At 42.7% G+C, this 26396-nt stretch overlaps 1 protein-coding gene across 1 annotated transcript in view; it reads left to right on the top strand.

The window, feature by feature from the left end:
- The window catches only part of LOC126109730 (uncharacterized), a 247814-nt gene that overhangs the window by 138749 nt on the left and 82669 nt on the right, over window positions 1-26396 (top strand). The window contains exon 3 of the mRNA XM_049914781.1: window positions 25213-25402. Within this exon, the coding sequence (XP_049770738.1) occupies window positions 25213-25402 (190 nt within the window). The remainder of the gene's footprint in view (window positions 1-25212; window positions 25403-26396) is intronic.

Genomic DNA, 26396 nt, shown 5'->3' with positions numbered 1-26396 from the left:
GAACCGCGCGACCGCTACGGTCGCAGGTTCGAATCCTGCCTCGGCCATGGATGTGTGTGATGTCCTTAGGTTAGTTAGGTTTAAGTAGTTCTAAGTTCTAGGGGACTGATGACCACAGATGTTAAGTCCCATAGTGCTCAGAGCCATGTTGAACCAGGTCTCCGGGACACAGTTTCGGTCTCTGTGAACTGTCGCCTCATCTGAGAAACCAAAGGGCGGTTCACATTAAACCATTGGGCCGTATCAGTTTGCGACAATCCTGCTTCCATTCCTCCTAAGGCCCTCCACAGCAAAGAGTCTGGTAGCGTCTTTTCTGTGGCATACAGCACCGTCTGTGATGGCGTACACAGGTATTGCGGATCTGGGACTACCCTGCAAACACTACCCTGGTCGATAGATGCCCTGATGTCTTTGCTGCCATGATTGTTCGTTGATCGGAATGCCATTTTCCGTGCAGAACACGATCGTAACAATATGTGTTAACAGTTGGTATGGTTATATCGCGAATTAGACACAGGACGGGGAAATAACAGTTTGTTGCTTTAATTTTGGACACCAGTGTATGTATGCGAATACCAACCTCTGCACTCCAAGCTCTACATTCCAAGTTCTAATGAAGATTGTTATATAATTGAAACATCATCTTCGTTGATGTTAAAGCAGGATTAATAAAAGCTAAAACGAAAAGAATAAGAATGCCTTTAACATACGACGTAGAAAACTGCGATGTTAAAAATGAAGCACGACAGTGTGATTGAAAGTTGGAGGACCTGTTCTGGCAAACATCTCTTCTGTTGAAGAGGGAAAAAATTATCTATTTAATAGGCGAGGACAATGCGGTGTACGTATAAGATGTTATCGGCAGTATCGGTGGAGGAGAAGTGGATATTGGGGAGATAGGAAGGAAGGGATTGTGGAGGTGTTCATAAGGCCATAATACAGTAACGGAAAATAATAGCAACACCAGTAAGAAGTAGTGCGACATACGCGGAAATTGATAGGTGTGTTTCTACATCTGAAAGAGGATGTACACTACTGGCCATTAAAATTGGTTCACCACGAAGATTACGTCCTACAGACGCGAAATTTAACCCACAGGAAGAAGATGCTGTGATATGCAAATGGTTAGCTTTTCAGAGCATTCACACAAGGTTGGCGCCGGTGGCGACACCTACAACGTGCTGAAATGAACGTTTCCAACCGATTTCTCATACACAAACAGCAGTTGACGGGCGCTGCCTAGTGAAACGTTGTTGTGATGCCTCGTGTAAGGAGGAGAAATGCGTACCATCACCTTTCCGACTTTGATAAAGGTCGGATTGTAGCCTATCGCGATAGCGGTTTATCGTATCGCGACATTGCTGCTCGCGTTGGTCGAGATTCAATGAGTGTTAACAGAATATGGACTCGGTGGGTTCAGGAGGGTAATACGGAACGCCGTGCTGGATCCCAACGGCATCGTATCACTAGCAGTCGAGATGACAGGCATCTTATCCGCATGGCTGTAACGGATGGTGCAGCCACGTCTCGACCCCTGAGTCAACAGATGGGGACGTTTGCAAGACAACAACTATCTACACGAACAGTTCGACGTTTGCAGCAGTATGGACTATCAGCTCTGAGGCCATGGCTGTGGTTACCCATGGCGCTGCATCACAGGCAGGAGCGCCTGCGATAGTGTACTCAACGACAAACCTGGCTGCACGAATGGCAAAACGTAGTTTTTTCGGATGAATCCATGTTCTGTTTACAGCATCGTGATGGTGGGATCCATGTTTGGCGACATCGCGGTGAACGCAGATTGGAAGCGTGTATTCGTCATCGCCATACTGGCGTATCACTCGGCGTGATGGTATGGGGTGCCATTGGTCAGCTCTTGTTCGCATTGACGCCACTTTGAACAGTGGACGTTACATTTCAGATGTGTTACGACCCGTGGCTCTACCCTTCAAAAATGGTTCAAATGGCTCGGAGCACTATGGGACTCAACTGCTGAGGTCATTAGTCCTCTAGTCCTCTAGAACTTAGAACTAGTTAAACCTAACTAACCTAAGGACATCACAAACATCCATACCCGAGGCAGGATTCGAACCTGCGACCGTAGCGGTCTTGCGGTTCCAGACTGTAGCGCCTTTAACCGCACGGCCACTTCGGCCGGCTCTCTACCCTTCATTCGATCCCTGGGAAACCCTACATTTCAGCAGGATAATGCACGACCGCATGTTGCAGGTACTGTACGGGCCTTTCCGGATACAGAAAATGTTCGACTGCTGCCCCGGCCAGCAGATTGTGGAGATGTATGACGAATTGAAATCGTCTGGTCAGTAGTGGCCGAGCAACGTCACAATACGCCAGTCACTACTGTTGATGAACTGTGGTATCGTGTTGAAGCTGCATGGGCAGCTGTACCTGTACTCGCCATCCAAGCTCTGTTTGACTCAATGCCCAGGTGTATCAAGGCCGTTATTACGGCCAGAGGTGGTTGTTCTGGGTACTGATTTCTCAAGATCTATGCACCCAAATAGCGTGAAAATGTAATCACATGTATCAGTTCTAGTATAATATATTTGTCCAATGAATACCCGTTTATCATCTGCATTTCTTCTTGGTGTAGCAATTTTAATGGCCAGTAGTGTACGTTCGAATTTCACGCCAGTCGCATAAGAGTGGCGCTATGAGGAAGCAAATCATGTTTGCCTTAAATACACACTGTAGCGGTCGTGAGCGTTAGCTACATTTGAAATTGGACTGATCAGTTGATGTTAGACAAGGATGCCTTTAAGGTGAGATAGACACCGTTATCAAGAGCTCACTGAGTTTGAACGAGGTAGTGGAATAGGGCCACGAGAAGCTGGATGTTTCTTCTGCGATACTGCACGAAGACTTGGCGGGAATGTAGCCACTGTACAAGATTTCTCGCAGCGCTGGTCATGAGGACGTATGGTCCCAAGAAGACCGTGCTCCGGACGGCTACGTGGCACTACCGAGAGTTAAGAACATCGTGTTCGGCATATGGCTCTGTCGCATCGTATTACATTTGCAGCAGCAGTTGCCACCACAGTGTCACTATAAATCGATTACTTAAAGGACAGCTCTGAACTAGATGCTCTGTATAGTCTGTAAACTCAAGATCGAGCAGCGATTTTGGTGGGGGAAGTGGCCTTTCCCGGAAGAACGCTGCCACCGGATTACAGGGGCACCCAAAATCTGCTGGCCGTCTAGCGGTGTACATCGGCGTGCAGTGATATACGTCGTTTCTGTTCGTGAGATCTTAGTTGCCAGTGTCCGTCAGTTTTGTATACTTACTGATATACTTCGACATCCGGAAGTGATAGATAATCGTCTACCATTGCAAGGAAATGTGCAGAATATGAGGAAGAGGAGGTATTTGCGGAGTAAAGACCGTTCGATCGTCTCTAATGTTAGTACAGCGTGTATTAAAGAGGCGACGCAAAAAGAACTCTTGGCTAATATTACCAGTCCCAGTCAAAGGGCTGCAATTTATGCAAACTTCAGCCTCGCCCAGTAGAACGCATAAGGAAGGAACGCGAAAATAAGCCGCATGGTTTACTGGAATCGCCACTAAGGAGATCTAATAATTTTGGGAGCAAACCCATCGTTGTTGTTGCTGTGGTCTTCAGTCCTGAGACTGGTTTGATGCAGCTCTCCATGCTACTCTATCCTGTGCAAGCTTCTTCATCTCCCAGTACCTACTGCAACCTACATCCTTCTGAATCTGCTTAGTGTATTCATCTCTTGGTCTCCCTCTACGATTTTTACCCTCCACGCTGCCCTCCAGTACTAAATTGTTGATCCCTTGATGCCTCAGAACATGTCGTACCAACCGATCTATTCTACTGGTCAAGTTGTGCCACAACCTTCTCTTCTCCCCAATCCTATTCAATACTTCCTCATTAGTTATGTGATCTACCCATCTAATCTTCAGCATTATTCTATAGCACCACATTTCCAAAGCTTCTATTCTCTTCTTGTCCAAACTATTTATCGTCCTTGTTTCACTTCCATACATGGCTACACTCCATACAAATACTCTCAGAAACGTCTTCCTGACACTTAAATCAATACTCAATGTTAACAAATTTCTCTTCTTCAGAAACGCTTTCCTTGCCATTGCCAGTCTTTTGTATATCCTCTTTACTTCAACTATCATCAGTTATTTTGCTCCCCAAGTAGCAAAACTCCTTGACTACTTTAAGTGTCTCATTTCCTAATCTAATACCCTCAGCATCACCCGACTTAATTCGACTACATTCCATTATCCTCGTTTTGCTTTTGTTGATGTTCATCTTATACCCTCCTTTCAAGACACTATCCATTCCATTCCACTGCTCTTCCAAGTCCTTTGCTGTCTCTGACAGAATTACAATGTCATCGGCGAACCTCAAAGTTTTTATTTCTTCTCCATGGATTTTAATACCTACTCCGAATTTTTCTTTTGTTTCCTTTACTACTTGCTAAATATACAGATTGAACAACATCGGGGAGAGGCTGCAACCCTGTCTCACTCCCCTCCCAACCACTGCTTGCCTTTGATGTCCCTCGACTCTTATAACTGCCATCTGGTTTCTGTAGAAATAGTAAATAGCTTTTCGCTCCCTGTATTATACCCCTGCCACCTTCAGAATTTGAAAGAGAGTATTCCATTCAACATTGTCAAACGCTTTCTCTAAGTCTACAAATGCTAGGAACGTAGGTTTGTCTTTCCTTAATCTAGCTTCTAAGATAAGTCGTAAGGTCAGTATTGCCTCACGTGTTCCAATATTTCTACGGAATCCAAACTGATCTTCCGCCAGGTCGGCTTCTACTAGTTTTTCCATTCGTCTGTAAAGAATTCGCGTTAGTATTTTCCAGCTGTGACTTATTAAACTGATAGTTCGGTAATTTTCACATCTGTCAACACCTGCTTTCTTTGGGATTGGAATTATTATATTCTTCTTGAAGTCCGAGGGTATTTTGCCTGTCTCATACATCTTGCTCACCAGAAGGTAGAGTTTTGTCAGGACTGGCTCTCCCAAGGCTGTCAGTAGTTCTAATGGAATGTTGCCCACTCTTGCAGCTTTTTTGCGACTCAGGTCTTTCAGTGCTGTCAAACTCTTCACGCAGTATCATATCTCCCATTTCATCCTCATCTACATCCTCTTCCATTTCCATAATATTGTCCTCAACAACATCGCCCTTGTATAGACCCTCTATATCCTCCTTCCACCTTTCTGCTTTCCCACCTTTCTGCTTAACCCATCGTTATAGACAGTTTTAAGATCACGTAAAAAAAAAAAAAAAGTTCAAATGTGTGTGAAATCTTATGTGACTTAACTGCTAAGGTCATCAGCCCCTAAGCTTACACACTACTTAACCTAAATTATCCTAAGGACAAACACACACACGCATGCCCGAGGGAGGACTCGAACCTCCGCTGGGACCAGCCGCACAGTCCATGACTGCAGCGCCTCAGACCGCTCGGCTAATCCCGCGCGGCGATCACGTAAAACCTTTGATGCTTATGGAACACTAAATCTCTATCTCGGCCACTATTCACCTGATTCTAAGGCATTTTGCTTAAAACATGTGCGCAATAGCTATTCTAAGCACTTTTGAAATATCCTTCGAAACACGTACCCCGATTGTGGACTTCTAACATGGGAACCTCCCCATCGCACCCCCCTCAGATTTAGTTATAAGTTGCCACAGTGGATAGCCCTTGAAAAACTGAACACAGATCAATCGAGAAAACAGGAAGAAGCTGTGTGGAACTATGGAAAAAAAAGCAAAATATACAAACTGAGTAGTCCATACGCAAGATAGGCAACATCAAGGATAGTGTGAGCTCAGGAGCGCCGTGCTCCTGTGGTTAGCGTGAGCAGCTACGGCACGAGAGGTCCTTGGTTCAAGTGTTCCCTCGAGTGAAAAGTTTACTTTCTTTATTTTCGCAAAGTTATGATCTGTCCATTCGTTCATTGACATCTCTGTTCACTGTAATAAGTTTAGTGTCTTTGTTTTGTTGGATTCATATTGCCCACGGAATTCATATCACGTATTTAACACACTCTCGTCCAAAGTAGCGAACAGTCAACTGCCAGCCAGGGAGCCTCGTTTGCAGGAATACACTTTCTTCCGTGCGCTGTAGTTTTTTATTTGCAGGATTACTGAGAGTGAAACTTCCTGGCAGATTAAAACTGTGTGCCCGACCGAGACTCCAACTCGGGACCTTTGCCTTTCGCGGGCAAGTGCTCTACCATCTGAGCTACCGAAGCACGAATCACGCCCGGTACTCACGGCTTTACTTCTGCCAGTATCTCGTCTCCTACCTTCCAAATTTTACAGAAGCTCTCCTGCGAACCTTGCAGAACTAGCACTCCTGAAAGAAAGGATATTGCGGAGATGGGGCGTGAGTCGTGCTTGGGTAGCTCAGTTGGTAGAGCACTTGCCCGCGAAAGGCAAAGGTCCCGAGTTCGAGTCTCTGTCGGGCACACAGTTTTAATCTGCCAGGAAGTTTCATATCAGTGCACACTCCGCTGCAGAGTGAAAATTCATTCTGGAATTACTGAGAATTTTATGATGACGGACACGAAAAAAAATGCAGACAATACAGTTTGGACTACTTGAAGTTCGGATTTATTGCATCTCCATCAAATGAATACTTGCCAGTGTGTCTCATATGTGAAAAAGTATTCAGTAACGATGCCATGAAGCCTTCAATAATGGATGACCACTTATCAAGAGTACATGCTGACAAAAAAAGTAAGCCCTTGTCATTTTTTCAAGCACTTAAAGAATTACAAAAGGCCATCCATAAGATCGATGTTTGCGTCATCATCTATTAAAGACGATGATGGTTTACGAGCGTCCTATAATATATCTTCACTAATAGCAAAGTCGGGGAAACCCCACACAATTGGAGAGCAGCTTATCTTATAAGCCATTGCTCTCTACAGTGTAGAGCATGCTGAGTTACAAGAGCGGTATGTGGGCGAGCGTTATCGTGTTGGAAAACACCACCTGGAATGCTGCTCACTAATGGCAGCACAACAGTTCGAATAACCACAGATTTGCAGTCATGGAGGATAGGATAACCACGAGAGTGTCCCTCCCGTCATACGGAATCGCAGCCCAGACCGCAGCTCCCGGTGTAGGTCCAGTACGTCTGGCGCACAGACAGGTTGACTGCCAGCACTCCACTGAGGCAGAACCGGCTTTCACCAGGAAACACAACAGGCAGCCACCCTCCGCCCCAGTCAGCATTTGTTTGACATCACTCAAGTCGCAAATTGCGGTGGTTTGGGTTCAGTGGAACGCAAGCTATTGTCTGTCAGTAAACTGAAGAACGAGCGAGCGAGTCCCCACTCTGCCCACCTGCTCCGTCACAGGGCGCCTCTACAGGCTGTTTCACAGCGTAGTGCCGGGCCTGCCGCGGCGCGCGCTTTAAATCTGTGGCGACGCCGTGTACAGGTCCTTCTCGGCTGCGCTTATTTTTAGACAAATGCATTAAGACCATAGAGAATACAAAAAAACAATAGGTTCTTCCGAAACACAACATTGTAGAGTAAATAATATTAACATAAGAACGGAAATCGGGATTCTACTGCAAATATAGAACCGAATGCCTGTTCATGTGAATGTATGTTCCTCTATTGCTATTCGTAAAACGAACTCCATGTAATGCAATCAATCTGTAGAATTTAAGGCTTGTTCTTACTTTGTGATTCTATTGAAAGGTAGAAGTTTTCTTTGAAGGACTGTATCGAAACTTAACAATTCTTGCAACACGAAGAGTGTTTAAAAAGTAAGCAGAAATTTATAATTTTGTGTGTTGTAGTAGTCCGATTTGCACTACTTTTTTGTCACTGTCTTCGTAAACATGTCTCAAAAGTATTTGTAAAATGTTATGCATATTGGGTATTCACTCTGTTGTGAGCTGTCAAAAAGATTACATGTGATTTGCTAGCATCAACGATTATTTGTTTTATGTAAAAATAGATTAGAGAATCTGTTGTGTACATAGTTCCGCGTAGTCAGCGCGTACGCAACTTTCCCACTAGAGCGCGCCCCGCTAAGCACAACAGCGCAGGCGCAGCGCTCGTCCGTCTCCGCACTACGAGATGGCGCTGCGACAGAGACGAACCAAATTCTGCTTCCGCAGATCTGCGTATTAATATGTAACGCAACCAATGAGATTGCTGCTAATGTAGAACCTTTTCTCCTCGCGGATCACACTCGCGCAGTGATACCTGAACGCTCGAGGTATTATAACGAGTGTACAGACCTCCGATTAGTCAGTCTGCATTAGTCTGCAGCAGTCTGCATTCGTTTGTACCAGTCTATAGTCAAGTTTCAGTCTGCGCCTAATATGATTACCATATTCCTGTACATAGCCATGAAGAGAAATGTATAGACACTTTTGTCAAGTATCAGCGATATGTGAGAATAAGATTAACGTACCAAGACCAAAGGAACTTCAGATTGTCAATTGTAAACAGTATCCATAATCAAGTTACGTAATGTCTATGCTTTTTATTATTTTAATAAATGTGTGTGAAAATTAATCAAGTTCTGTTTAAAGTTGGTCACCGTCAATCTGCTACTCTAAGCCTGCAAGTGGCATTTCTATCGTCTCACTTAACAGCAGAAGATAAACACGCCACGATAAGACCACGAGACATATTACTGACACTCGCCTACTTCGCTAGAGCGACAAGTCAAATAATCTGATGGTGTGTGTACCAAAGGTCTTGCTGGCCGGAGTGGCCGTGCGGTTCTAGGCGCTACACTCTGGAGCCGAGCGACCGCTACGGTCGCAGGTTGGAATCCTGCCTCGGGCATGGGTGTGTGTGATGTCCTTAGGTTAGTTAGGTTTAATTAGTTCTAAGTTGTAGGCGACTGATGACCTGAGAAGTTAACTCGCATAGTGCTCAGAGCCATTTGAACCGAACGTCTTACAGTACGCACACCACAGAATCTGTATTAAATTTTGTTGTAGGAATCGAATAAAGTGTATGAAATTTTTAGAATTGTTAAATATTGCTTTTGGTGAGCCTGTTATGGGTAAACCAAGGGCATACAAGTGGTATAAACATTTCAAAGCAGGTCTTAAAGGGCAGCGGTTTTACAAGTATGGATGAGATTAAAAATGCACAGTTAAAAGACCTATAAACCATCCCAAAGAAACAGTTCGGCCGGCCTGTGTGGCCGTGCGGTAGTAATAAACTGTTAAATTTGCATACTATCTTATTTTTATCACACCCAGCTAATGGATTATTGTTAGGTATTATACTGACTTACTCATTGATAAACTTGGATACCTATATTAGGTAAGTAACTATAGTAGGTAATTAGGTATAGAAAATTCGTATTAGGTAAGTAGGTACCTATCAGCATAAGAACGAAAACCAAAGCAAACTGAACACTTCGAAGTTTAGGTACCTACCTACTTAACAACTTAAGTGTAAGTAATTTTTACAAATACTTTTATACCTACATATTTAAAATATGTTGTATGTTGTGTTTACCACTTTTTCAGTTAGTTTTCTTCACTTAATTTAGCTATGTAATAACTTTGTTATCTCTTGAAATAAATGAGTACTTATATGGGTTATTATCGTTCAAGCTCCATGAATTTCAAATTTCAAAACGCAAATGAACTTTCAATCTGAGTACAAGCTCGTTAAATAGTAAAATATCAGGAACATGTTTGGACTTCATCATGAATTCGTTCGTGTTAAATCGCGTAACCGTCAAATAGGGAGCAAGTCAAAACGCGCCTGAAAGACGTACGCTCGAAGTCATTATCTTGCACAAACTTATCCACAGACTTGCCGAGTTTTTCATCTTGTACGAACTTGGGATTTTACATTACTACAACAATGCTATTTCCTACAAAAATATTAATTATTTTTAGTACACATAACACAACATAAACAATACAGTACCTACCTATCTTGAAAGTTTTAAATAAGAACTTGTCTTAATTTAATAGGGGACGATTTTTAGACCTCGTCGACCCCCAAATCAGTTTTCGTTTATGTCGACCCCAAGGGGTCGATATCGACCACTTTGGGAATCCCTGCTCTACAGTATGTCGGCACGTTGCCTTGGCCTGCTCGATCACCAGATCTGTGCGTCATCGAGCGCATATGGGAGATCATCGCACATCACCCACAAACGGCATTAACCGCCCCTGTATTGACTGACCAAGTACAACAAGCATAGAAGTCCATCCCAAGAACTGACATCCTGCTCCTGACAACGCAGTGCATGCACATTTACACGCTTGCATTCAACATTTGCCAGCTACACCGGTTATTATTTTTATTTTTTTTATTTACACACATCACGTCCCATAGGACCAAACTGAGGAGCAAATGTCCAAGGTCATGGAACGTGTCAGTGCATGAAACTACAACATAAAAGTAATAACAGATAAAAATAAGTGTTTATGAACCCGAAATAAGTCAGTCCATAAGTTTAAGTAAACGCTATCAGCAATACAATAAGAAACAGCTTAATTTTTCAAGGAACTCCTCGACAGAACAGAAGGAATGACCCATGAGGACACTCTTCAGTTTCGATTTGAAAGCGTGTGGATTACTGCTAAGATTTTTGAATCCGAGTGGTAGCTTATTGAAAATGGATCCAACAGTATACTGTACACCTTTTTGCACAAGAGTTAAGGAAGTCCGATCCAAATGCAGGTTTGATTTTTGCCGAGTATTAACAGAGTGAAAGCTGCTTATTCTTTGGAACAAGCTAATATTGTTAACAAGAAATGACAGTAAGGAATATATACGTTGAGAGGCCAATGTCCAAATACCCAGACTCGTGAACAAGGGTCGACAAGAGGTTCATGAACTTAACACCATTTATTGCCCGAACCACCCGTTTCTGTGCCAAAAATATCCTTTTATAATGGGAAGAGTTACCCCAAAATATAATACCCTTCGACATAAGCGAATGAAAATAAGCAAACTAGACTGATTTTCGTGTCGACCGAGCTCTCACTTCTGATACCATTGTAATAGTGAAAATGGCAGTATTAAGTCTTTGAACAAGATCCTGAATGTGGTCTTTTCACGACAGTTTACTATCTATCTGAACACCTAGAAATTTGAACTGTTCAGTTTCACTAATCATATGCCCAATTGTGAAATTAAAACGTCAGGTTTTGTTGAATTATGTGTTAGAAACTGTAAAAACTGAGTCTTACTATGATTTAGCGTTAGTTTATTTTCTACAAACCGTGAGCTTAGGTCATGTCCTGCACTATTTGAAACCGAGCCAATGTTGCACACAACATCCTTTACTACCAAGCTAGTGTCACCAAACAGAAATATTTTGGAGTTACCTGTAATACTACAGGGCATATCATTTATACAAATAAGGAACAGGAGTGGCCCCAACACTGATCCCTGGGGCACCTCTCACTTGACCGTACCCCACTCAGAGCCCACATCACAGCCGTTATCAACATTGTGAATAATGACCTTTTGCTGCCTCTTGCTAAAGTAAGAGGTGAACCAGTTGTGAGCTGCACCCCGTATTCCGGAATGGTTCAACTTCTGAAGCAATATTTTGTGATCAACACAATCAAATGCCTTAATTAAATCAAAAATATGCCAAGCATTCTAAACCTTTTGTTTAGCCCATCCAGTACCTCACCGAGAAAAGAAAATATAGCATTTTCAGTCGTTAAACGACTTGTAAAGCCGAACTGTACATCTGATGGCAAATTGTGTGACATAAAATGATCAATTTTCCTTACATACACAGCCTTTTCAATAACTTCTGGAAACACTGATGGCATAGAAATAGATCTAAAATTATCTACATTAAACCTTTCTCCCTTTTTATAAAGCAGCTTTGCTACTGAGAACTTTAATCGCTCAGGAAACTAACCTTCCCTAAAGGAAAATTACAAATATAGCTAAATACAGGGCTAACATGTGCAGCACAGTACTTTAATATTCTACTAGGCCCTCCGTCATAACCATGAGAGTCCTTAATCTTCAATGATTTAATTATTGACTCAATCTACCAGCATTTCGCATTTGCAATGGCCTATTCCACGTTTATATTAACCAGTGATCTTGCAATGTTATTACTTGCATATGTTAGCTAGAAAAATGTATTCCTGAACTTTTATTGCTCTACATTAATTATTTTTTGGTCTTGCGATTTTTTACTGTTGGTGTACGAAGGGGAAAAGATGTGGGGAGAAAAGGGGAGGAAAAAAAAGGGAGTCATGATGTGATGGAATGGTTGGGGTAGAATTATTATTGGTAAGGTGGGTAAATTTTAGGGCACATTTATATATCTCGGAGAGACTGACGGTCGCAATTTCGTTGCGGGAAGATTAAGCTGCAAGGTTGGTGGAACGTGTCGGTACAGCAGAGGTGGCGAACTGGATATCGAAATTAGAGGAAGGACATTATAATTGTTAAGAGTCGGGTTGGCGATGATGCAACATTGTTGGAAGGTGTTCATTTTCAGTGAGAAGACGTGGGAATCTGATTAGATAGCAGAGAAAAACTCACGAGAGTGCCTAGATGTTCATTTTGAAGGTCCCTTGTTATATTATAACATACCTATACTCTACGGTGTATATATGGTTTCATTGTGACATGTGTACCTAATGTTGCGCTGTTAGTGCAAACAAGGAATCGAATACGAAGATCAGTGCTTACCGACAGAATGTGTATAGTTACAACTCGATCGCTATGGCACGAGTGTTTTTTGCTACCTACAACAACGATCGAAATTCAAACAGTAATTATAAATTAAAGTTCACTGCAGTTAGCCGTAATTTTGAATGCCGAAATCTGCGTTGAATGAACTTAGATTGCAGTATAAGACGACCGCCAGCTCGAAATGCGCGAGGCTTAATTTCGGTAAATGACTTTAATGACTTTGAAATCACATAAATACCGTATTAGAAAGGCAAAGCAGTAAATGGACGAAATGCATACGCACTGACTTACATGTGAAAGACATGTGTGACGTGAACACAAAAGACATTAAACTGAAATGGAATGATGTTACAAAATTGTTAAGGCTTTCGTGGCCACTTATTGACAAACTGCCTATTGGCTTCTGTCTCGGGTTCTTCGGCCGACGTTCATATAATGATATTTCTGACGTTTCGCCAGCACGAGTGGCTGGCATTGTCAAAGCTTCACCCTCCATTGCCGGTGGTGAACTGGAGCCGAGCTCGCAGCCGCAGACTATATGTTCCTGGCGCGCCAACGTCCGAGGGCTTCTCCGCGGTCATTTCCGGTGCGGTTCTCCTCTTACTACCTGTGACGGTCGTTCCCTGCAGTACGGGAAGCCAGGATCCGTTTACCTTAAGGCTTTCCTCTTACTTGTTCAAACTGTTCGCGTGTTTTTGTATTTCTACAGCTTCTCTGAACAAGCGCGTGTGATAGTGCTTCTCTACAGCCAGAACTTCCGTGTCGGCGAATTTTATTACGTGGTCGGTCTCATTCAGTGCGTGCTCTGCCACGGCCGATTTCTCCACCTGCCCCAACCTGCAATGTTGCTTATGCTCTTTGATCCTGATGTTGATGGATCGTCCAGTCATTCCGACATAAACTTTTCCGCATGTGCATGGTATACGGTATATTTCCGACATTTGAAGTGGGTCTCTTTTCTCTTTCGCCGATCTAAGACACTCTTTGATCATCCTTGTCGGTTTGAAAATCGTCTTTGCGCCATGTTTGCGCAATATACGGCCGATTCTGTCCGTCAATCTGGGAATGTATGGCAGAAAGGCCGTACCCGACATTTCTTTTTCTGGTTCCTTACTTCGCCGAGTGTTTGGCTCTGTTACACTTCTAATATAATTTGTGGAGTACCCATTGCTCCTCAGGACAGTTTCCGGGTGTTGCATTTCTCGTTTGAGGTGTTGCGGCTCACATATTCGTCCTGCTCTCGTTACGAGCGTACTAATCATGCCTCTTTTCTGGCTCTGGTTGTGGTTTGACAGTTTGTGCAGGTATCGGTCCGTGTGTGTCGGTTTTCGATACACGCTGTGTCCCAGGTTTTCGCCGTCCCTTGTGACCAGCACATCTAGAAATGGCAGTTTCTTGTCCTTTTTTACTTCCGTTGTAAATGTTATGTTGGCATGGAATGATGTTAGTTATGTTAATGACCGTCAATAATAATGAATGACTAGCAACAGTTTATGGAATCTGTAGTGTGTTATGTAACCCATGGTAACGCTGTCTGTCGGAAAATACGCCTAATCGTGGCAAAAAATGAGTTATTTTTTACATATTACTACGCAAATGGTTGCTTTTCAGGTTAACGCAGTAAAAACTTTCATTCAGGACAACGACTGTTTTCAGTAGTACTGTGACGTAGACATGTGGACATAGTATCATTTACAAAATACAACATGAATTTGTAAAACTACTTTGACCAGAAGAAAGCCAGTTTCTTTTTGTCATAGAATATGAAACTCTTTTTAATCATTTTTAATTTGGACTGATTAGATTAGATTAGATTCAGTTTTCGTTCCATAGAACAAAAAAAAAAAAGAGATGTTTCTCGTGGGTGTGGAACATGTCAGAAGGTATAACATAAAAAACAAAAACAAAAATTTGAATATAATACTTACTACCCTGGTCATTTGTCAGGAGATTGTCAAAGTAGGTGAATTTATTATAGTAAACTGGAACTGCTAATATTTACAGAATTAATACGCTGTCAGAATGAAACATTGTTATGCACTTTTAATAAATTTTTTAAATGCAAAATACATAATCTTGACTGTTGGGACAAAGTGCTGTCAAAACTGAAATCTAACAGACATTTTCACTTAAGCTGGTCTAACAATCCTTGGTAAGTTCGTCTATACATTACAACGAGTTTTCTTTCAAAAAATATTTCAAACTCTGTTTAAACCGCGCTTTATATGAAACCAAGTTTTTAATGGTTGCTGGAAATTTCTTGAAAATGTATTTTCCTGAATACTGGACCCCTTTTCGGACCAACGTAAGTGATTTTAGATCTTTACATAGATTGTTCTTTTTCCTAGTATTGATACTTTGTATTGAGCTATTGGTTGGAAATAGAGATACATTACTTGCAACAAATTTCATTAAGGAATAATTATACTGAGGAGCAGTGGTTAGAATACAAAGTTCCTTGAACAAATTTCTACATTATCCTCTGAATTTACACTGCAAATGATTCTTATTACACGCTTTTGCATGTTAAAAACTTTTGTTTGGCTCTGCCTCGTGATGACTGGGTGTTGTGTGATGTCCTTAGGTTAGTTAGGTTTAAGTAGTTCTAAGTTCTAGGGGACTGATGACCATAGATGTTAAGTCCCATAGTGCTCAGAGCCATTTGAACCATTTTTGCTTGGTTTGATGCTTTACCCAAGAATATGATCTCGTATGATATAATAGAATGAAAGTAAGCAAAGTATGCAAGGTTTTTTTTGTTTATATCTCCTGCATCTGACATCATTGTACTGCAGATACAGACTTGTTTAGGCAGTTAAGCAGATCTGTGGTATGCCCTTCCCAACTGAATTTATTATCGTATTATAATCCCAGAAATTTAACACCCTCAACCTCTTCAGTCTAGATGTCTTCATATGTTATAAACATGCTGCAAGGAAATCTCTTACAGGTTCTGAACTACATATAGTGTGTCTTTTCAAAGTTTAATGACAGTGTATTAGCTTTAAACCATTTATTAATGTCAACAAAAATTTGATTAGCAGCTATTTCTAAATCTGTACTTGATTTGCTACTCATTGCAATGTTTGTATCATCTGTAAACGAAACAAAGTTAACATCTGGCAATGTAACAGACAAGAGGTTATTAATGCACACAAGAAAAAGCAATGGACCCAATAAGGAACCTTGAGGAAAACCACATGTAATTAATTCCCAATCAGATGACGGATGACTGTGTACTGCACAGTTATTTTGCAATGACACCCTTTGTTTCCTGTTAGTCAGATAAGACTCAAACCAGTTCGCAGCATTGCTGGTGACACCATAATATTCTACTTTACTTAAGAGAATGCTGTATTTCCCACAGTCAAAGGCTTTTGACAGGTCACAGAAAATGCCAGTAGCCTCTAATTTATTATGTAATGAATTAAGTACATTCTCACTGTAAGTGTAAATAGCTTTTTTCATATCAGAACACTTAAGAAACCCAAACTCTGATTTGGACTATATATTATTTGCAGTCAATTACTTAAGTAGACACTTGAACACAACCTTTTCAAATATTTTTGAAAAAGCTGGCAAAAGTGAAAGTGGTCGATAGTTTGATAGTATCACTTTATCCTCCTTCTAGTAAAGAGGCTTAAATTCGGCATATTTTAGCCAGTCTGCAAATGTTCCACTGATAAGATTGATTACAGAAACAGCTTAAGATAGAACTCAACTCGCATGAGCATTCTTTGAATAACTTCGTTGATATGTTATCATACTCACTAGAATACTTAGATTATAAGGATTTTATGATTGATGCTACCTCTTTGGTGGACGTGAGTTTCATTTCCATTTTACTGAAGTTATTTTTAAAGGGTAACACCAAACTGCCAGTAACAGAAATGAACTAGTTGTTTAAGAGTTTTGCAACACTACATGTACTTGTTACCAAACTCTCATTTTAGTTTTACAGGTATCTGTTCCTCTTCCTTTTTGCCTCCACCTGTCTCTGTCTTCACTATACCCCATACAGCTGCACGATGTAATTATCTTTTTCTCATGATGAAGCTGTTTCGATTTCTAAATTACTCGCTTCTATATTTTGCAGTATTCTTTGTAATGCATTGCAATGTTAACACGCTGATTGTCTGCAGCAGTATTACAATACCATTTCAACAGTTGTAGTTACTGCTGCTTTTGAATACTGCTGCTTTCGAAAATACTGGCAGGATCTTACATTGCGGTACGTTGCTTGTGGTACGAAGTAGTGATTATTACGAAACCCATTATTGGCAAGAGCCTCTTCTTCATTAGCGAGCGGCTTAACTAAATATGGGCCCCATAGTGTTCTTCATTAGTTTCAAATTCCTTTCGCGACCACATACTGTGCCCACATCCTTGACCACCAACTTACACTGCTGGCCATTAAAATTGCTACACCAAGAAGAAATGCAGATGATAAATGGGTATTCATTGGACAAATATATTATACTAGAACTGACATGTGATTACATTTTCACGCAGTTTGGGTGCACAGATCCTGAGAAATCAGTACCCAGAACAACCACCTCTGGCCGTAATAACGGCCTTGATACGCCTGGGCATTGAGTCAAACAGATCTTGGATGGCGTGTACAGGTACAGCTGCCCATGCAGCTTCAACACGATACCGCAGTTCATCAAGACTAGTGACTGCCGTATTGTGACGAGCCAGTTGCTCGGGCACCATTGACCAGACGTTTTCAATTGGCGTGAGATCTGGAGAATGTGCTGGCCAGGGCAGCAGTCGAACATTTTCTGTATCCAGAAAGTCCAGAAAGGCCTGTACAGGGACATGGAACATGCGGCCGTGCATTATCCTCCTGAAATGTAGGGTTTCGCAGGGATCGAATGAAGGGTAGAGCCACGGGTCGTAACACATCTGAAATGTAACGTCAACTGCTCAAAGTGCCGCCAATCCGAACAAGAGGTGACCGAGACGTGTAACCAATGGCACCCCATACCATCACACCGGGTGATACGCCAGTATGGCGACGACGAATACACGCTTCCAATGTGCGTTCACCACGATGTCGCCAAACCTGGATTCGTCCGAAAAAATGACGTTTTGCCATTCCTGCACCCAGGTTCCTCGTCGAGTACACCATCGCAGGCGCTCCTGTCTGTGATGCAGCGTCAAGGGTAACCGCAGCCACGGTCTCTGAGCTGATAGTCCATGCTGCTGCAAACGTCGTCGAACTGTTCGTGCAGATGGTTGTTGTCTTGCAAACGTCCCCATCTGTTGACTCAGGGATCGAGACGTGGCTGCACGATGCGTTACAGCCATGCGGATAAGATGCCTGTCATCTCGACTGCTAGTGATACGAGGCCGTTGGGATCCAGCACGGCGTTCCGTATTACCCTCCTGAACCCACCGATTCCATATTCTGCTAACAGTCATTGGATCTCGACCAACGCGAGCAGCAATGTCGCGATACGATAAACCGCAATCGCGATAGGCTACAATCCGACCTTTATCAAAGTCTGAAACGTGATTGTACGCATTTCTCCTCCTTACACGAGGCATCACAACAACGTTTCACCAGGCAACGCCGGTCAACTGCTGTTTGTGTATGAGAAATCGGTTGGAATCTTTCCTTATATCAGCACGTCGTAGGTGTCGCCACCGGCGGCAACTTTGTATGAATGCTCTGAAAAGGTAATCATTTGCATATCAAAGCAGATTCTTCGTGTCGGTTAAATTTCGCGTCTGTAGCACGTCATCCTCGTGGTGTAGCAATTTTAATGGCCAGTAGTGTATAATTTGCCGTGATCAGATATTATACAACATTTTCGACCCAAACAGTTTGAAATTTTCGCGCCAACTCATACATCTGCTCCACCCCCCAGATGCCTTGCAACTACATTTCTGCCTTCACCTTGCCCCGCCGATCTTACTGTTACACGAAAGATATTCCCTGTCGTTTGTTCAGTAAAGCGTTTCGTGACATGGCCAGAGTTTTTACTAGAGCGATTTTACAAAGATAATTCTGACTCGTCCTACCAACATACATTACATTTTCATAAAAAGTATTTGCTGACAAAGTTCTTTAATGCATATATGTACAAAAAAAATTATTAACTACAGAAATCAAGTAGCTGAAAAGCACACTGCGTTGTATTGTCATAATAGGCCACTTTTTTAACATATCACCATGGTGTCCGTCTGATTACCAGTGGACTCGCTGCTCCAGTGTAGTGGATGAATGTGACCCTGTTGGATGAGGTTTCCAATGGCTGTAGAATGGCCAGTGCATCTAGCCACATTTGATCTGCCTGGTTCGCCGGGCAAGCGACCTACCTTCGCCTACTGTCCGATCTCATGTTTGTTTTAAAGAATGTTAGCTGTTGATCAGTGTGTGATGTGGTATTGTTGCAACTTGGCCACGATGCCTAGAAACTGCGTCTCCACAAACCACGTGGGCACGCGGGTGTACTGCGAAACGTGTACCGTTTCACGAGTTATTGTGATCAGTTATCAGGCAACAGCAGTTGTATGAATGATTCACACCAATGAATTTAGGTGTAGATTATAACGGTGAATGTATCGATGCTTTTCTTTAAAGTTTTAGGAATTAATATTATCAGGAATTCTGTACATGCCTCACATCTATGTCTTAGGAATAAACGATTTTATCCACAATTTTCTCTTGTACTCCGAGATTACGTTTTTGCACCTAAGCCACTCACCTCGTAGCTTTCCCGTTAGCACATCCAATGCGTTCCCTTACGCACAGGTCCAGTGATTAGTTTCCCCTTTTATTTTAAAACAAACGCCTTAGATTAAGTCTTATTTTCAGGTGTGTTGCTGGGAGCTGATCCTCTGCACAGTGTTCATGCATTTTCTATTGTATTTTAAATGTTTGATTCTCGTGAACAGTGCACGGGCAATACAATCAATTACATCGCATCCCCCTATGAGCGATATCACGACGTATGCATTTTTATGAGTTTTTGGTCTGTGATCAAATTAATTTATATTCCGACTCGGCCAAACCTTTGATAAGTTGTATGGTTAGAGTCGGTGGCGACACTAATCTTAACGTAATAACCCGTAGAAGCAGGTTAGTTACACAAGCGACTCTGACAAAGGGCAGATTCTTATTAGGCAGAGATTGTGAACGAATATCTCGAAAACGGCGAAGCTGGTCGAATGTTCACGTGCTACTGTCGTGAGCACCTACGGAAAGAGGTAGAAGGAGAGAGAAACTACCAGTAGGCGCTAAACGGTTGGACGTTCTCGACTCTCCACGGATTCGTAGGCTTGTCTGACCTCTGAGGTAGGGTAGACGGTGACCTGTGGAGTCTCTGCCGAAAGAGCACAATGTTGGTCCACGCGCAAGTGCTTCGGAGCACACCGGTCACCGTACACTGTTGAACGTGGAGGTCTGCAGGTGACCACCGCTACGTGCGCATATGTCGCCTCAACGAAATCATCAGTTTCGATTGCAGTAGGCACGGGACCGTCGGGAACCGAGGGTTATGTGCGGTTCGGCCCCCGGTGGACTCCCCAGGGAACGTCTCACACTAGACGAGTGTAACCCCTACATTTGCGTGGTACAGTAATGGTGGTGTACGCTTACGATCAAGAACGAAGTGCTCGTATTAAGAAGGGTGTAAGACAAGGCTGTAGCCTTTCGCCCCTACTCTTCAATCTGTACATCGAGGAAGCAATGATGGAAATAAAAGAAAGGTTCAGGAGTCGAATTAAAATACAAGGTGAAAGGATATCAATGATACGATTCGCTGATGACATTGCTATCCTAAGTGAAAGTGAAGAAGAATTAAATGATCTGCTGAACGGAATGAACAGTCTAATGAGTACACAGTATGGTTTGAGAGTAAATCGGAGAAAGACGAAGGTAATGAGAAGTAGTAGGATTGAGAACAGCGAGGATTGATGGTCACGAAGTCAATGAAGTTGAGTAATTCTGCTACCTAGGCAGTAAAATAAGCAATGACGGACGGAGCAAGGAGAACATAAAATGCAGACTCGCTATGGCAAAAAAGGAATTTCTGGCCAAGAGAAGTCTACTAATATCAAATACCGGCCTTAATTTGAGGAAGAAATTTCTGAGGATGTACGTCTGGAGTACAGCATTGTATGGTAGTGAAACATGGACTGTGGGAAAACCGGAACAGAAGAGAATCGAAGCATTTGAGATGTGGTGCTATAAACGAATGTTGAAAATTAGGTGGACTGATAACGTAAGGAATGAGGAGGTTCCACGCAGAATCGGAGAGGAAAGGAATATGTGGAAAACACTGATAAGGATAGGGGACAGGATGATAGGACATCTGCTAAGACATGAGGGAATGACTTCCATGGTACTACAGGGAGCTGTAGAGGGCAAAAACTGTAGAGGAAGACAGAGATTGGAATACGTCAAGCAAATAATTGAGGACGTAGGTTGCAAGTGCTACTCTGAGATGAAGAGGTTAGCACAGGAAAGGAATTCGTGGCGGGCCGCATCAAACCAGTCAGTAGACTGATGACAAAAAAAAATGATGAGATAAAAGAAATTATTCAGGTAGTGAAGGGAGACGAAAATTTAATAGTCATGGATGACTGGAATTCGAGAGTAGGAAAAGGGAGAAAGGGAAACATAGTGGGTGAATATGGATTGGGGGTAAGAAGTGAAAGAGGAAGCCGTCTCGTAGAATTTTGCACAGAGCATAACTTAATTATAGTTAACACTTGGTTCAAGAATCATGAAAGAAGGTTGTATACATGGAAGAATCCTGGACATAAATTTAAATGGCTCTGAGCACTATGGTACTTAACTTCTGAGGTCATCAGTCCCCTAGAACTTAGAACTACTTAAACCTGACTAACCTAAGGACATCACACACATCCATGCCCGAGGCAGGATTCGAACCTGTGACCATAGCGATTGGACGGTTCCAGACTGAAGCGCCTAGAACCGCTCGGCCACAGCGGCCGGCACGGGGGCTGGAAACGTGCAGCACGTCACGGCCGCTGGCTGTTGGGAGCAGTATTATGCTATGGGAGACATTCTCCTGCACTTGCATGGGACCTGTGGTACTAATCGAAGACACAATGTCAGCTGTGACCCCCTGCATCCCTTCATGTTTAATGCCTTCCTCAGCAGTGATGTCATCTTTCACCAATATAATTGTACGTGACTCGGAGCCAGAACCGTGCTACAGTGGCTTGAGGAGCATTATAGGGAAGTCACGTTGATGTCTCGGTGACCAAATTCGCCTGATGTAAATCCTATGGAATCCATCAGGGCCGTTGTCGGGCACCATCACCGCCTACCTGAATCAGCGGCGCGTTATTTACGTAGACATCTAGTGTCATATAACAAACAGTCGGATCCCTGATGAGCTGAATAAATGTATTGTGATGTACAGACGGTAGCAGATTCAGGATGGGGAAGGTGTAGGCACATTTATTTGGTCCAAGCCTTGTTGACACAAATTTATTATTAAACAATAATTGGTTATACATTCAAGTTAATAAAATTAACAGTTTAAAAGGAAATTTCAGCAATAAAAAAAATTTTTTAAACATTCTCAAGAAGAACATGCAGCCCCACTCTGAAACATTACTTAAAGGTACTGTTAGTAAAAGGTATATTATATCGTACAATAGTGCAATGTGTACAAATAATAACAACTACACCAGAAAAATATTGAACTTGTTATTAGTATTACACGTAAATCAAACCTTAAAATAATCCAATTTGGCAAGAGTGAAACAAATTCGCTACTGCCTGCAAAAAAAAAAAAGTGGCACTGACAATAAGTTTTTTTTGTTTTACCTCCTGATTTCACTTAAGCTTACGTAAACTCTACACAATTGTCAATGTCATGTGACATCAGTTGACCTTTCGTGACAAATACACAAAATCTCTAAATTATTTTATATGAGTTGAGTAAGGTACAAGACAGAAATAACATTAACGACTGGTGAGATGAGTAAACACTGCCAAGTTTTCAATTTCACGACGGTTGTGTTATTTAGCAAATTTTCATTTCAATACTCCCCCTCCCCCCCACGTGTTCCAGACTCAATTAAGTCAGTCTCGAGAACAAACACAACTTCATATACAAATATGGCAATATCAAGAAATAGATGGGTTTATCCCAAGCAATATTAGTAGAATTAGGACATTTGCAATTTAAACTCACCAATTTTAACAAAGTCTAATGTAATAATAGCCGACCGGTGTGGCCGTGCCGTTCTAGGCACTTCAGTCTGGAACCACGTGACCGCTACAGTCGTAGGTTCGAATCCTGCCTCGGACATGGATGTGTCTGTTGTCCTTAGTTTAGTTAGGTTTAAGTAGTTCTAGGGGACTGATGACCACAGATGTTAAGTGCCATAGTGCTCAGAGCCATTTGAACCATTTTTTTTGTAATAATAATTTGGACAGAACTTTCATGAAATGATCGATGATCGTGGATACCGTACCATACACTATGAAACAAATTAAGAATTATTCACAGTAGACACCTGGCACATGATGATATTCTCTGAAGTATTTCAAATGACAAAATGTTGACTACAAGTACCAACCCCACAATAAAGTAATGATCACGAAATATAATAAAAGTATATGAAAATTTCGGCCTTAGCCAGGTGACAAGAACCACACTGTGGTGTGCGTACTGTAAGACCTTCGGTTATTATCAGATTATTTGACTTGTCGCTCTAACGAAGTAGGCGAGTGTCAGCAATATGTCTCGTGGTCTTATCGTGACGTGTTTATCTTCTGCCGTTAGGTCAGACGATAGAAATGCCACTTGCACGCTTAGAGTAGCAGATTGACGGTGACCAACTTTAAACAGAACTTGATCAATTTCAAACACATTTATTAAAATAATAACAAGCATAAAAATAACTTAACTTGGTTCTGGATGCTATTTACAATTGACAATCTGAAGTTCGTTTGGTATTGTAATCTTACTCTTACATATATCTCTGATACTTGACAAAAGGGTCTATACATTTATCTTCATGGCTATGTACTTGAATATGATAATCTTATTAGGTGCACACTGAAACTTGACTATAGACTGGTACAGGCAAATGCAGACTTGTACAGACTGGTACAGACAAATGCAGACTGACTAATCGGGGGTCTGTACACTCGTAATAATACCTTGCGCATTCAGGTATCACTGCGCGATTGTGATCCGCAAGGAGAAGAGGTTCTACGTTAGCAGCAATCTCATTGGCTGCGTTACATATTAATACGCGGATCGGCGGAAGCAGAATGTGGTCCATCTCTAAGGCAGCGCCATCTCGTAGTGCAGAGACGGACGCTGTTGTGCTTAGCGGGGCGCGCTGTAGTGGGAAAGTTGTGTACGCACTGACTACGCGCAACTATGTACACAACACACACCAATGCAGTTTCCTGTTACACTCGAGTGCTAGGCCCGACAAACAACAGCTGGTTATGGAGAACCACGCTAAGCAAGCGAGCATTCCGTCCTCCCCACATGCTCGCAAACAGCCACACTCGTCGCAGTCCTTAATCGGCAGCCACCAGTTGACTCCCCGCCGCTTTCGCCCTGCCGCCAGATACCGCTCGAGCCGTCCTGCCAAAACTATTGTTTCGCGCACCAGCGCCGACAGCGCTCAGCGATCATGCCCCCTATCGCTGCGGCGAAAAGAAGTGAAGTAATCTCGCGGGTAAATCAAAAATGCTGAGCCGTGACACGGCTCATGTATATTTGAAACGTCCCCTTAGAAAAATTATACTTGACTGTGCTTAAACTGACCCACAATATTTTTTAGCACAACGGAATCTGACTTTCAATAATGCCTACAAAAGAATGGCCCTGACTGACAATAGCCTATACCTTTCATGAATCACTTACCTCACAAAAATCTCCGTTACTCGAACTACTGCAATACAGCGAGCGCTACTACTGCCAGCTAAATAAAAGATTCAAACTACGGAAGGCACTAACTACTGATAGGCATAGTTAGCAAATGAAAGATTTTGATAGAGAACAAACAATGTATTTACCTTAATAGTGTTGAAAAATCATAATATACATAGCAGTTCATGACATCCAGTCTTACAGATTTCAAAACTCCGCCATTTCTCTCCCCATATCCAACACTGCTGGCGGCTCACCTCCAACTGTGCAAAGCTACGCGCTGTTCACATCCAGCTGGCCAACACTACAATGGCAGACAACAATGCAAACCAGCCACAGTCAGCACCAGCACAGCCAGTGATTTTCATACAGAGCGCTACGTGCCGCTACCAATAAGAAAATCTAAACACCCTACTTACATTACGTGTTTAGAACTCAATGAAGGAGGAGATATTAGGAGCCACTACTTTCTGAGTGGCCCTCGTAAATCGTTAACCCAAAGGGAGGGAGCCATCAAAGTGGCTAGGTTTTCAGCTGGAATGTCAGAAGTGACACTCCACCACGGTGTCGCTCAGGGCACCAGTGGGATAGACGAGGCACAGTGAGGTCACCACGTGGCTGGTTGGCAGGGCCAGCGGCCCACCGCGCTGCCAGTGGACGGACCGCCCCGAGCCTCGCCGTCTCCGTCGCCGAGCGGCGGCCTGCGCAGGGACCCGCTCATCCACTTCCAGCCGCACGAGACGGGCCGCCGCTGCGTCGACAACCTGCTGAGGTACCGCCAGCCCGGCGAGCAGCAGCGGGCCTACAAGCAGCAGCTCGGTGAGTCCACCCACACTCTGCCGGCCGCTGTGGCCGAGCGGCTCTGGCCGCTTCAGTCCGCAACCGCGCTGCTGCTACGGTCTTTGTTGTTGTTGTGGTCTTCAGTCCTGAAACTGGTTTGATGCAGCTCTCCATGCTACTCTATCCTGTGCATCTCCCAGTACCTACTGCAACCTACATCCTTCTGAATCTCCTTAGTGTATTCATCTCTTGGTCTCCATCTACGATTTTTACCCTCCACGCTGCCATCCAATGCTAAATTTGTGATCCCTTGATGCCTCAGAACATGTCCTACCAACCAGTCCCTTCTTCTGCTCAAGTTGTGCCACAAACTCCTCCCCAATTCTATTCAATACCTCCTCATTAGTTATGTGATATAATCTTCAGCATTGTTCTGTAGCACCGCATTTCGAAAGCTTCTATTCTCTTCTTGTCCAAACTATTTATCGTCCACGTTTCACTTCCATACGTGGCTACACTCCATACAAATACTTTCAGAAACGACTTCCTGGCACTTACATCAACACTCGATGTTAACAAATTTCTCTTCTTCGGAAATGCTTTCCTCGCCATTGCCAGTCTACATTTTATATCCTTTCTACTTCGACCATCATCAGTTATTTTACTCCCTAAATAGCAAAACTCCTTTACTACTTTAAGTGTCTCATTTCCTAATATAATTCCCTCAGCATCACCCGACTTCATTCGACTACATTCCATTATCCTCGTTTTGCTTTTGTTGATGTTCATCTTATATCCTCCTTTCAAGACACTGTCCATTCCGTTCAGCTGCTCTTCCAAGTCCTCTGCTGTCTCTGACAGAATTACAATGTCATCGGCGAACCTCAAAGTTTCTATTTCTTCTCCATGGATTTTAATACCTACCCCGAATTTTTCTTTTGTCCTTTACTGCTTGCTCAATATACAGATTGAATAACATCGGGGAGAGGCTACAACACTGTCTTACTCCCTTCCCAACCACTGCTTCCGTTTC

This window comes from Schistocerca cancellata, chromosome 12 (assembly GCF_023864275.1).
Source record: "Schistocerca cancellata isolate TAMUIC-IGC-003103 chromosome 12, iqSchCanc2.1, whole genome shotgun sequence".
Classification (NCBI taxonomy): domain Eukaryota; kingdom Metazoa; phylum Arthropoda; class Insecta; order Orthoptera; family Acrididae; genus Schistocerca; species Schistocerca cancellata.
Note: the sequence above shows the minus strand (reverse complement) of the source record. Positions and strands in the feature narration are given on the sequence as shown.